At 45.5% G+C, this 13,143-nt stretch overlaps 1 protein-coding gene and 1 non-coding gene across 2 annotated transcripts; both read right to left on the reverse strand.

Moving 5' to 3' along the window:
* Positions 1-4,092: 4,092 nt before the first annotated feature.
* Positions 4,093-4,953, reverse strand: Ato (atonal). Its single transcript, XM_076799191.1, has one exon. It carries the CDS (start codon positions 4,951-4,953, stop codon positions 4,093-4,095), a length of 861 nt encoding a protein of 286 aa, XP_076655306.1.
* Positions 4,954-10,099: 5,146 nt separating this feature from the next.
* Trnaf-gaa (transfer RNA phenylalanine (anticodon GAA)) lies at positions 10,100-10,172 on the reverse strand. The gene has a single exon. It is a non-coding gene; the product is annotated as a tRNA-Phe (tRNA).
* Between the last annotated feature and the right edge of the window lie 2,971 nt (positions 10,173-13,143).

Raw genomic sequence — 13,143 nt, forward strand, 5'->3', positions numbered from 1 at the left:
CCTTCGGCAGTATGTTAACTATACCTATAGATTTCGTAAGGAAGCCAACGTTCCCAGTAACGAACGTTGCAGATACCGTACCAATTTTTTATTCGAACTTGTGACGAAGAGTTGTAAAATGTTTTTTTTAAATCTAGATTCTAGAATTTTCATTATCGAAATTAGAAACATTCAGCATATATACCATATTAGAATGTACCTTGTACTCGAACGATTTCAATTATATTTCGTCGAGGCTCTTTTGCTTGGAAGTTGCATGGCGTAATGGAAGGGTAAAGTTTTCAGAAGTCGGAGAGAAGTTCGGCAAAAACTATTGTCGAGGAAGAATGCGGTACCAACAATCTTTTCTATACAATATTGTATATTGTTCGAAGATACGGATGTAGTATCTTTTTAAACGGTCCGAACCTAGGTGCGTGGTGTTGCGAGTGCTTCCGGCTTATAAACGCAGGTAGAAAGTATGGTCGATCCTGACGAAGGCAACGAAAAACACGACCGCCCATTGTGAGAGATTTGATGACCCTGTGGGCTCACCGTCGAGCTCATAAATTGGTAAAGGATCTCCTACCTTTGATCGGAACGATGAAATAAGGACGGAACTATATCACCCCGCCCAGGCTGCAACCCATGTTCGTGATTTTTCATAATACGGGTTCTTCTTTTTTTAGTTGTATTCAATGCGAAAAGTCGCATCGTGGCTACGTTTGACTCGCAGCTCGTCCTCAAAATGCAGTCGTAAAAAAAAAAAAAAAAAGAAAATGTATTGGCACGCCAATCGGTTTTCTCTAATAATATCGGTACAAGAAATAGCACGTTATAGTTATCCGTTGGCCGCATAACATATTCGTTGCCCGGCAAGTCGCTTATGCCCGGGGAACCAAATTCTCTCGAAAGCTTTGTATGGAATTGACAATCGAGATATTTATTCGTCTTGGCCCTACTGTTCCGTTTCCGCTCAGTCTCGTCGACATATCAATTAAAATGTAAGATCAGATAAAAATCGAACCTGAAGGGGGAAGCGCTCGCTCGGTATTTTATGCGATTCGCTCGCTACACGAAGTAGGGAATTACGAAGCGCGGCCTGGTGCCTGGCTGGTGCACATAAATCAATCGCATTCCGTCAACGACATTCGATCGAGCTCACTCGTCACGTGACAAACTAGCGCAATTCGGACCACCTTTGTCGAGACAATTGAAAAGTTGTGTTCCCATGGTTTATTCAGGAGCTCGGTCTCTTCTATCACATCCTCGACCAGAATATTCAACAACTCGCAACGTACGATAACTGGGAATTTACTCCGCGACAATATTATAAGAATATTTATCTAGCAGATTTATATAGCACGCCAGGATAATTCGTTCAACAATCGTATTCAGAATATTAATCGAATAATATCTTCTTCCACGTTCCCAGGAATAATGTCTCGAACAAAGGTGGACCGTAAGAATCTTGACACGTTCGATGGAAATCGTGCGACATCTTTCTTCGCTGGTTAATAGATGGAGAATCGGCAGGCTGACCTGGTCCAGTCCATTCCAGCCGGATGAAAAACAAAACTGGCAAAAGAAAGACCAAGGAAAAGGAGGGAATCTCGTGTAGACGAATGGACGTAAATATTGTTGAATGCGATTAATTCTTCAGGAGACTACCGCCTCCACTTTGTCAAAAGGGTCGTCGTCGTCGTCGTCGTCGTCGTCGTCGTGGTCCCCGTCGTCCCCCGTCGTCCCCCGTCGTCCCCCGTCGTCCCCCGTCGACCCCGTCCCCTCCCACGACAAAGAGGAGAAATCTGGATTCGCAAGCAGTGACCAGTGGCCACTGTCATCAAAATACTCAAAAGGGTTGGGGATGGGGATGGGGGGTTGCGTGGAGGGAGCTGGACAGAAGTGGGAACGGGCCGAAGTAAAATGGAGGATGAAAGACAAACGCCGCCGCGTCGTCGTTGTCTGATCGTGGAGATTGCTTTATTTGAGTCCGTTTAGCGTGGAGATCTCGAAACCCTGCTGAATATTTTGTCGTCGAGACCCGCCACCACATCGAAACTTCTATCTTCGCCGAGGAAACACACGGGACAGAGGCGTAACGCTTTAAACATCGAAATAATGTAATCTGCCGACTGGAATCAAGCGATAAATATAATCGACCGGCTGAAATTTGTCGGTGGCGCGCATTCGGCTGTTTATGCCTACCGCACCTGTGCTGCCGGTCCGTATCAAGATCGATTTTAACTTTGAACCGGTCGCTCGCGCAGTAGGCGATGCCTACCGATACGCATCCTCCGCGAATTTTTCTTCGTCTCGTGGCATTAGGAAGAGAACCACTCCCCTTTCGAAAATTCGCGAAATCGTTTAACAAACTATACGGCACTGCGGTGCATAACTAGCATATGTATGGCGGCCACTCATATTTTTCAAATCTTCAAACTTTGAGGAAAAATAACGAATTTCACGTAATGCTCCGAGAGGGTTTGGAAATCTTTAAATAAATGTACAAACTTGAAACCTCTTGAAAATGTCGGTGGTGCTGGTGCTGTAGCGACACGTTTCAAAGCTGACGAAAAAAGAGTTATATTTCGTTAAAAGAGGGATATTTCTTGTAATTTTTGTGAATACAAGCCGCGGTTTGTGTATTTTTCTATTCTTCGTTGCGCAGTCGAAACCAATTGTTCCCCTACCCCTTCCCCTTCCCCGGGTATCCCTGGCAGTTTTTGCACTTTCTGTGCAACTGTGGCTCGGGTCGCACGTAAGGATACAACAGCAAAGTTTACTCTAACTATTATAACGATCATCGGAAAGGGTGAAGATGTTTTCTCTTCCTTTTATCTTCGCCATACCTATTTGTTTGATATTTAAAAATCAAACAATACGTCTATAGTTGTGTTTACACGAAGCTATCGCTTACCTCAAGATAATATATACACGTTTGTAATATTCCCGTGCTATTGTTACGTTGTCCCTTGCAAGAATGAATCGATCAATTTTTTACGCCATTATTTGTTATTTTCTTTGAAACGAAACGTGCCCCGGTGCCTGTTGCGATATCCGCGAAGGTGGTAGGCAGCGAGCGCGTTAATTGCAATTTCCTACAATTCCGGAGACGCGCAACCAGTTCTCATCGAAACGGTCGAGCTCGAACGACTATTAATTGAATAAGGATAAGGAAAGTTCGATGCGATGCCAATGCCGAAGATAAAGGTGGAAAAGACGAAGAGAAAGAGGGCGAGGGAAGGGTCATCGTCGAACGAAGGACGCTGCTAGTTCTCAAATTGCAATGAAACCGGGCACCGTCGCATGGGTTTCGTGTGACAACCAGACCACCGATGATGATGCTGTTTTCCCTTCGTCCCAAATTATACTTCGCCTCGTACTACGAATTCGATATCAGCAATTGCAAAAGAAACTTTGCTCTGTCGCGAACATTTCAACAAAAACGAACATACAAGCGCTCGAAAGAACCTAGAGGATTTAAGAGAGCGACAAGTTCGCACGGTAGCGTTCGCAGGGTTGATCTTTGCGTTTTGGATCGTTCGTTCGTGTTAGAGGTGAGCGTAAAATATGATTTCAAGACTGTATAAAATAATTTTATTATTTAACACATGGCGCTCCAGTTTCGAGGGAAAGCGCATCAATAAATTATAGGTACACGACTTTGTTCGAGTTTCGTTGCAATACTAAATTATGCTTTAAAGCTTACACATCTATGCGTCGCTATATTACAAAATTTACATTTCCTTTATTTACAAAAGTTGTATAAATAGATGTAGGTATCTTCTCGCCGTACCGCAGGCGATAAGAATTACGTTAAAAAGAAAAACTTCGTTACGCGTACGCTAGAACCGGGAATAACGAAATGTCTCGGGAACATATCCCGACGATATTTACAGAAAAAATCAAGTGAAACGTACGCTCAATGAAACAGCCTCAGTCCATAGATCACATACCTCCTAAATACAAACGATCGCAGTTTATTCGTTCGCTCGATAGTCTCGCGATTCCGCGTTCAACAAAATTGTCAATTTCCTATCTGCCGCGCAAGAAAGCGGTAGCACGCGGGCGCGCGCGCGCCAAATTTTCTAAGAAAACGTTTCACGATTTTCATTGTAGCAGGTCGTAGAGAGCGGTGATGTAAGATTGTGCCATCTGAAGGGTCTCGTACTTGGACAGTTGCCTGTCGTTGCCCAGAGACGGCAGATAGGCTCTCAGCCTGTCGAACGCTTTGTTCAAATTCTGCATTCGCCTCCGTTCTCGGGCGTTCGCGGCGAGCCTGCGTTTCCTGACGATCGTCGAGCTGACGTACTTGCCCCGTCTTCTGACCACGTCCCGGTTCCCGTCGATCTCGACGGTGTCGGATCGCGCGTGGTCCGGACCGTCGCTCGTCTCGACGTCGTCCTCGCTGTCACCGTCCACGATCCGGTCCGAAACACTGCTCGAGTTGCTAACGACACTGTCCCGTCGCGTCTGCGAGCTCTTCGCGAGGTCCGGCTCGCCCTCGGCCTCGGCGTCGACGGTCCCGTCGGTCCCGTCGGTCCCGTCGGTGTCCGCGTCCGTGCTGTTGCCACCCTCGGCGAGATCGATCGTGCCGGTCTGCGCCGCCTGCGATCCGATCGCCGACAGATTCCTCAAGGTCGAGTACCTTTTTCCCAGATGGTCCACCGAGCCCAGCAGCCGATAGGTGACCGGGCTGGTGCTGACGGTGTCCGGCTCCGAGGATATCGACAGGGTGGTCGCAGGGCTGACCGACCGCAAACTCGCCGTCGGACTCGGCGTGTGCCAGCCGTCGCTGCAATTGCTGTCGTAGACGATGCACCGGGGCACCGTGAACGTGCTCACCGGCGGCAGGTTCGTCTTGGTCTTCGAGTACGGGTAGTTGGGCAGGTCCAGGTACGCGCAGGAAACCGCTTCCTCCTCCCTGGGCGGAAACATGTATCCGTAGCGAAACATCTCCTGTAGTTCCATGCCGGACGACGAGCGCGTCGCGGACGACCGATGCTCCGCGAAGCCCAAGATCGGTCAGAAACAACGGAGAGATCGTTAACGACTCTACCTCTGTCGTTCGTGTCCTCCGCGCGAGCTACCTCCACCGAATTTCCACTTGTAACCGATTCACCAATTACGAAACGTACGGCTTTTCTCCGTACGTCCTGTTCGGCCGTGATGCGCGCGGTATCCTTGCTCTGCTCTGCTTCGTCTTGCTCGAGAAGGTGAAAACGGGTGTGTCCGTGGCACCGGTCTGTGGCGGTGGGGCGGCGGTTCTCTTCTTCGAAAGGGGTTCCGTACACGCGCGCCGGATCGACCGTCGGGGTGGTTCTGAAGTAGAGTGGTACAATGCCGGCGGATTTATGCGTTTTCGGAGCGAGGCACTCTCGTGCAGCACGTGCCGCACGACCAATCGAATCGCGGCACCGTGCCCCACCATTTCTGGGGGTGTAGGCCAGCCCGAACCAAGCCCGACTAAACGTGCACGGCTAGCGCAACAGGTGACCCGGCGCCTCCAATCTACACGATCGGCCGTATAGAACCGCACAGTCATTACCGGCAGTACCGCTCGTAATGATCCGGGACGACTTTAAACGTTCCGGGGGATAGGATGTTGCGCTCCAGAGGTAAAACCGTTCCACGTGGCAGACCTACCCGCGCCCAGACTACGATACGCGGATAGTCCGTCCCTGTTTCGTTCGGTTAACATTAACAGGTTCGCTACCGTCGCTACCGTCGCTACCGTCGCACAGCGGAACGAACCTTTATTTGTCCTTCTTTCTTATTCAAACGGTTGTTAACGCATTTCCGTAACGCTTGATCATTTTTTGCTCTCGCGCTTCTTTGCGGCAAGAATTTAGGAGGAATTTTGCCCGATCGACGCGAATCAATCATCATTGTCGTGATTCTTCGAGAATCATTTGTTCTTTACACCGAAATTAATCGTCCCGTGTACAAGCGAAGCACTGTGCGTCTACTTAACACGAGACTGCCCCGTCGTTGGTACGAGTCGGAACAGATTCGATTGTCTCGCAGCATCGCGACGGACAGTGTAACCGGCGAATCTTTTCCAAGATTCTTAAACCGATCGGACGAGACACGTCTGCAACAAGGAACGCGGTCGGTCTATCGTAAACTTATCTTGGGAAAAGAACGGATCGTATCTACGAAAAGGGTGCAAATACCTGAGGGGCGTAAGGTCCAGTTACATCTTTACTCGCTCAATTAGCGAAAACAGGTAGGATAAAGTTTGCGGCAAGCACGACGGTGGTCTGGAGCAACCCGATCTCTGTCATTCCCTTCGGACGCAGCCGTCTTGGATTTCGGGATCGCCTCGCCATCGTCCGAAAATTCTTCCTAAGTAGCGGAACGATAATCCTTCGCTTAAAAACCTTTGGTACTTTCGGTACTTTCAACCGCAGAACAATCGTGCCATCGGCGAATTGTTCGGGCGCCTGCTAACTTATAACGCAGCCGGAACCCCTCTGTGCTTCGAACCCCCGTAACACCGATTTTTAACCTTTCCCACGTGCGTACGTAGCACGGCGCGGTAAAATCAATTAAGAACATTCCGCGACACGTTCGAACGTGTTTCATTCCGATACAAGTTCGAATATCTGCTTAAAGCGATTTGTCATTATTCTTTTGCATTCGAAAACAAAAAGGAACTAAAGTCAAACAAGAAAAGTTAATCGTCCGCAGCGAAGAGATTTCGTTCGACTTAAACAGCGCGGCCATTTTCACGCGAGAATATTTTTCCGTGGTATCGGGCTGTAATTTCGAAATTGATCGCTCTCATCTGTTATCTTTTTGCTTCGGCACGGAATCGTGGCGGAACCAATAATTAGGGCTACAAAATGTATGCTCGTGTCTAGTCTATCCTTGCTCTATTCGCCATCAGCGTTACCCGCCCGACCTTCCAGATTCTATTTTTTCGTTTCGCTTACTTTGTCAGTGCATCAATCCCCTCGTCCGGTTTCCGATCGTTCACGGTAATAAGCGAAACAAGTTAACGAGTTCACTTTTTTCGTACGTGTCTCGGACGAAAATTCATCGATCCTCTTTTCCTAAACAATTCGATCGCGTTGCGGTTTTGTGAATTTATTTCAAATAAGGAATTCGCATCGTCAACATCGACCGATATTTTATTCTTCGATTCAGATTTTTGAAAATGAAAATATTTTATTTTTGAAATTGCCTGCCAAATCGAATCTAAAATATTATACCCTATAGTATTTGAAATATTTCTTTTGCCAAACGTTCCCCGCCTATTTCTGTTAATATCCCTCTAGGAGGTGAACGATAGAACGAACTTTCCCGTAAACTGCGATAATTGGAAACCATAAATCATGAATATTAATTAACCGCGCGCGGCATAACCAGGCCAAGATTTCTTAACCAAGGGATACGCGAACGAATCGGGGAAAAAAAGAAAAAGAAAAAGAAAAAGAAAAATGGGAGACTAATTGTAAAAGGAAGAAGGGAAAGAGATAGAAGAGGAAACTCCTTGGAAGGGATATTCCTTCGGCAAAGCCGTGCCGAACGGAGTCTGCTGTGAGGATACGCCCTGGGCGTGAGTCGAGTAATTAAATACAAAGTGCACTCATTTGTGAAGCTCGGTGGCAAATAACATGTTAGCCACCAACTAGCGATAATTTATGAGAGCGTCGTGCAACGCTGTCTGTCGGCTGACCCTCCACGAAGTCGATTTGTAGGAATAAACCCATACGTATACGCGTGCATAATACGTAGGTTCGCTCAATGAATATGTATTCACGAATAGAGACGTAAGCTTTCACGGGAAAACCTTCAAAATAAATGCAGATTTCGAATCGAAATTCTTCGCATTCGTTTTACCTTGTCCGCCTTCTTACTCCTCCCATTTGCCTGCCCTTTGCATTCTCCGTGGTGCTTTTCATCTCGTTAGGAATTCATAGGTGGTCCTGCATCTCCATTTCGAATCCAATGATCCTGATAAACATCGATCAGCTATCGCCCGAAACGAGAAAATGCTTTGTTTCCGCGAACGATTTATCGCAACGTGCGAACCAAGTATTTCCTTCCGTTTCGACGATAACCAAATTTCAAACTTCTCCGACATTTTTCGCTCAGCTTTGAAAACCAAGGCACCGAAACACGCGACAGACCAGACCTTTTCCTTCCTTTAGACAGAAACCATCGAACAAGCTAGAGCATAGATTTTATTTTTCTATCGAGCAAAAAAATCAATTCCACAAAACCCGAGGCACCCTCGTCGGTGATCATCCTCAGCGTCGGTGCCTCAAAATATTACTCATTTTGTCCTATTATTAACAACTATTATTTACCATATCGCATTGCCTCTCGACATTGGCGAGAACCCTCTCCTCTTCCCTCTTATACAATCCGATTGGTGCGATTAAATATAATATGATTTTATATAAAATTGTGCTTTTTAAATAAACTATAGAAACTCGAGTTCGTCGTTTTGTAATAAAGTATAGTAGACTATAGTTAACTATACAGTTGCATCGCCGCGTCGCGCCGTCTATTTCTGTGGTTCTAGGCGAGACTGTCAAAATTAATAACTGATCGATCAAACGTGGCAGTCATGAGACTGACATCTGCGCTTCTGGAAAAGAATCACGTGCTATCGGAGAGTTACTAGGTTGTTGTATACACCACAATGAGAGACAACCGTCTAACCATGGGCTCTTCGGGTTGTCGTGTCTAGAGCCAAATTGGTGAGACTCGTCGAAGCTTGTTAAGGGACTGCGTGCCGAACTGATTCCCAGAATGCAATTACCACATTAGTCGGTTCCGCTTTCGAATTCCTCATTTTGTCCTTTCAGGCTCCGTCGACGCCGTTCCGCCGCTATTCATAATTTCAGGATCGTGTATTAATACGGGCCTCCGAACAGCATCGATGCATATGGAAATGAACAGTGATTCGCAAAAGTATTCCTATCCTCTCGATCAGCGACCGAGCATGCACGATACTCCTTCGAACGAAACTTTTACAAATGAAGATTATCCAACGAATTTTCTGTTCAGCCAGTGGATGGAACATGTAATTTCTCCCACTTGTCAGATAAATAAATAAGTTGTATAATCGACACGATACAATACAATAAACTGTTCGATGGTATAACACGCGCTAATCGCGGCCATTGGCAAATCCATCGCGATCTTCCGGATGCGACGACAATTATGGACAATGACTTTATTTTGTTCCGGTTGTAGTTCCCTTACTTGTTATCTCGTTTGAACGTACCGATCGACCGCCACGCTGCGCGCCGCCTAGTTATTTGTACGACGCGACGCGACGCTCCGATATACCATTTCGAAGGTATAATCGCTAATCATTCGTCGGATTTTTCGGCAAGGGACAGAATCGTAAGCAAAGGCTAGTTAAAGAAGTCACTTTGGTTTTCGACTACCGCCTTGACCACTGAAACTCTGAATAACTATGTTCCCTGGCTGATTTTACGATTTCTACGAAACTCACGAGTTCTCTCTTTCGTAGACCGCAACTTTTCAGTCTCAACTGATCGGTGCTCGCTACAGTTTATACGAATGCGATTTCGAATTCTATCTCGAGCTGATAGCAAACTATTCGAAAATATGAAAAGTTAAATAAGAATAAGAAGTATACTGTGCCGGACTTGCGTCGAGTCTTGAAAACTGCTATGGAGTAGTGTTTTTATATTCAGGACCACACAGGTAGCTCTCGCGCGCATTAAATTTTGCATACGGAATCCGGAACAATCAACGGTAATACTATATTCAATTTTTCTACCGAATATTAAGCAGCATCGCATCTTATTACCGACAACTACTTTAGCCCTTATTCAAATCTGATACCCACACCAGATAATTCCGGAGCAACGAATCCGACTATCCACCGACTTACAGCTACAACTTCTAACCTGCACCCCTTAATTTTTCAATTCCAACTTTCCAGCCCGTTCGATCGTTACTGGATTTTCAGCAAGCATCGCACGATGCTCTATCGTCGATATGTTTATTCTTCTCCCCGTATAAAACGAATAAATATATATTCGATAAAGGTACATTTTACTTTTGGATCTTGGGATGCGAAAAGAAAAAAATTAAAGTGACAATAGAATCACTGTGAAAAATGAATTGCCGAAACCCGGGATTGAACCGGGGACATTTAGATCTTCAGTCTAACGCTCTCCCAACTGAGCTATTTCGGCCGACACAGTCGATACGATAAATTTTAACATTCCAGTCTCGATTTTGTTACTTAATCTTATTTTCGCTTTCTAGAATTTTTAAGGCTTATACGCGGCAGACGCAAAGCACGTCTCTGAAATTATGAACGACATCGAAGAATGCTTGTAGGTGGAGGAGTAAATTTTTTAACGGAACCAATCCATGTAGTTTATTATTTCCCATGCGTACGGTCGTGTTACGGTTTTCTTTCTAAAGAATCGTTCGGGTCGGAGACACGAAACGAAGAGAACAAATGGAACGCTTTACAAGCGACCGCCATGACGGAAAATCCTTCGAACTCTACCGTCGTAATTACGGACGACTTTGAACCGTGTATGGTAACCCCTTCGTTTCTGAACTAAGATAAACTGCTGCTCGTCCACGGTCTCGAAATCTACCTCCATGATTTATGCTAATACAATGGACCTACCTCAAAGTACCTTCTACTAAACGCTCTATTAGGCCTAAGTTAATTACGAGACTACCTTCCTGTGGGCCGGTCCAACGCGATCGTTACCACATTAGAATACATACATGCATTATGTCCAGCGTTGATGCGAACCGTTTTTTCGAATCACAGTTAACCGAAGCGATCGACCGCTGTTTCCTTTGTATCGACGCGACACTCTTTACCAATTTTTCAAACGAAATGATCAGACGAGATCGCGGATTGCCGTTATTCGACAACATATAAATATGTATACGTTTAACTAATTCAGGGGTGTAGCGATTATTTTCTTCCGGAATAAGAAGCTAAAGGTGGACCGAGTTGGGGAGCGTGGGAGAGAAAAGAAATTCACAGATGAAAACATATTTCTGTTTGACCGCCTCTCTTGGTCCGTTTCGGAAGTTTCTTTCCTTCCTTTTGGTGGAAGGGTTTCTAACCCCGAGCTTAGGTAAGATCCGAAGGGATCGGTCTTTACGATTTCTCAGATCTGGTATCTACCGCCTCTCTGTATACACGCACACGTATACATATGCGTACACGTGTCTATACAGGCTTCATCGAAACCCATAAAACCCCCGATTTTAGATTAAAATCGTTACATCCGCCAACCTCGTTTCCAGCCTTTTCGGAATTTTAGATAATTAAACGGAAACCCAGTCACGGTTCTTAATACGAAAAATTATGGATACGATTTAGGAGCAGCGGAACGACTACAATTATATCGTAATAGACATGTTTTTACTACAGTTTTTTCTTATGTAGGATTATACGAACGAAGAATTTTCATATGAAAAAACGAGAGTATTAAATGGCTAGCTATCACAAATGTTGGTCATTTGTTTCGTGAAATCTCCGTCTAATTTGTCGGTAATTTTCTAGCTCCTTAAGGTTCCGAAATCGAGTGGGCTTTAATTTAAAGTACTAGACGGATTAAACAAATTTCAGGACATCTGTGTACATATCGGTTGAAGCTGATTAACATTAAATCAGTGTACGAACGTGGAAAAACAAACGGACATACACGTTCGCACCTACAGATACGTGTATGTACACGTAAACGCGTGCAAATTGGCAACCGTACATATGTATCGGAGGTGTTCTCTACGCGTGACAAACAGAATTATACGGAGCTATACAAAAGATGTTTACCGCGACCGAAACCACTCTGATTAACATCAATGACGAGATAAATGGCTAAACGTTCTAACCTGTCTAACAGACGGTGTACAATGGTGGCGCGATACCAACGATTTTTGGCGCTTCGGTAAAACGGAACGATGCAATTCAACGCCATAGAAATGCTAACACACCTTAGAATCATCAAAGGAGCCGCTTTTGCCAATGATCTACCGCGATGGCTGGAACAAACGTTACCGTAAAACCTTGCGTGCTGCCCCGATGCATTCCTGCGAACTTTTACACTGTTACAAACTTCTGTACAGTGTCTGTCTGCATACACGCTATTTCTTGACGATAGAAAACCTCCAAAATGGTGGCGATAATCTTGTAAATAAAGAACCCGAACGACCAAAACATTAAATTTCTACCGTAATACGATCAAAACAGTTGTAATTTGTTGACAAAATAGGCTTCGCTTTACCTTCGGAAACCTAGAAATTTTCAACTTTTTCTTACATAATCCTGAAGACATTATATCCTCTAGAAATATATTGATTATAACGGTGTGTTATCCGTGACCATGAGAAGCGAATAGTTAATAGTTACGAATTAGCATTGTCGAGTAGCTTTCGGTCTGCTCGAAAATCACCGCTTTTACGTAAATTATCGCCGAGAGGAACCAACGATTTATGTTTTAGATATTCATAATTCGAAGGTGAATAGTTTGTAGACCAGAAGCTAAAAAACCATCGCCTCTGTTGGAACTTAACGAGCGAAGTCTTCCAACAAGTATCAACTGTAAATTGGAAGGAGAAAAATACAGGGTGGTCCGATAACTTTGACCACTGTTTTATTCAGGTGGATGGATCGATCGTAACGAGACGAACAATGATACGGCACACAACCGTGGTAAAACTTTGGGAACCCCTGCTCTACCGTATGCGTGTCACGTGGATCGCTATGATTCTCAGCCCGCCATTGTTGCAGAGGTATAAAATCTGCAGTCTAACCATAGGTTTCTGAAAAGTATTCGATAATCGCCGATAGAGTGATGCGTTAACTCTTACTTTTCAAATCATTTGTTTGGATAACGCCGGAAACACTGCTACATAGTAGTGGAATATCGTGTGCGAGAACAAGCTTGGAAGCAGAAAGATCGCAAGGATGGAGGCGGCTTCGCGTGTTTAAAAAGCGTGACCGTGGCTATTGCGGCGATGGCAGTGGTGGCAGTGGCGGCAGTGGCGGCGGCGGCGGCGGCGGCGGCGGCGGCGGCGGCGATGGCAGCGGCGGCAGCGGTGATGCTGTTTATGGCAGGCAACGATCGGAAGCAACTTAAGGGCGGGGAAACGGAATCGAGGACTAGCAGCACGCGCCAGCCACACGCC

Source organism: Halictus rubicundus, chromosome 13, assembly GCF_050948215.1.
Source record: "Halictus rubicundus isolate RS-2024b chromosome 13, iyHalRubi1_principal, whole genome shotgun sequence".
NCBI classification, from domain to species: Eukaryota; Metazoa; Arthropoda; class Insecta; order Hymenoptera; family Halictidae; genus Halictus; species Halictus rubicundus.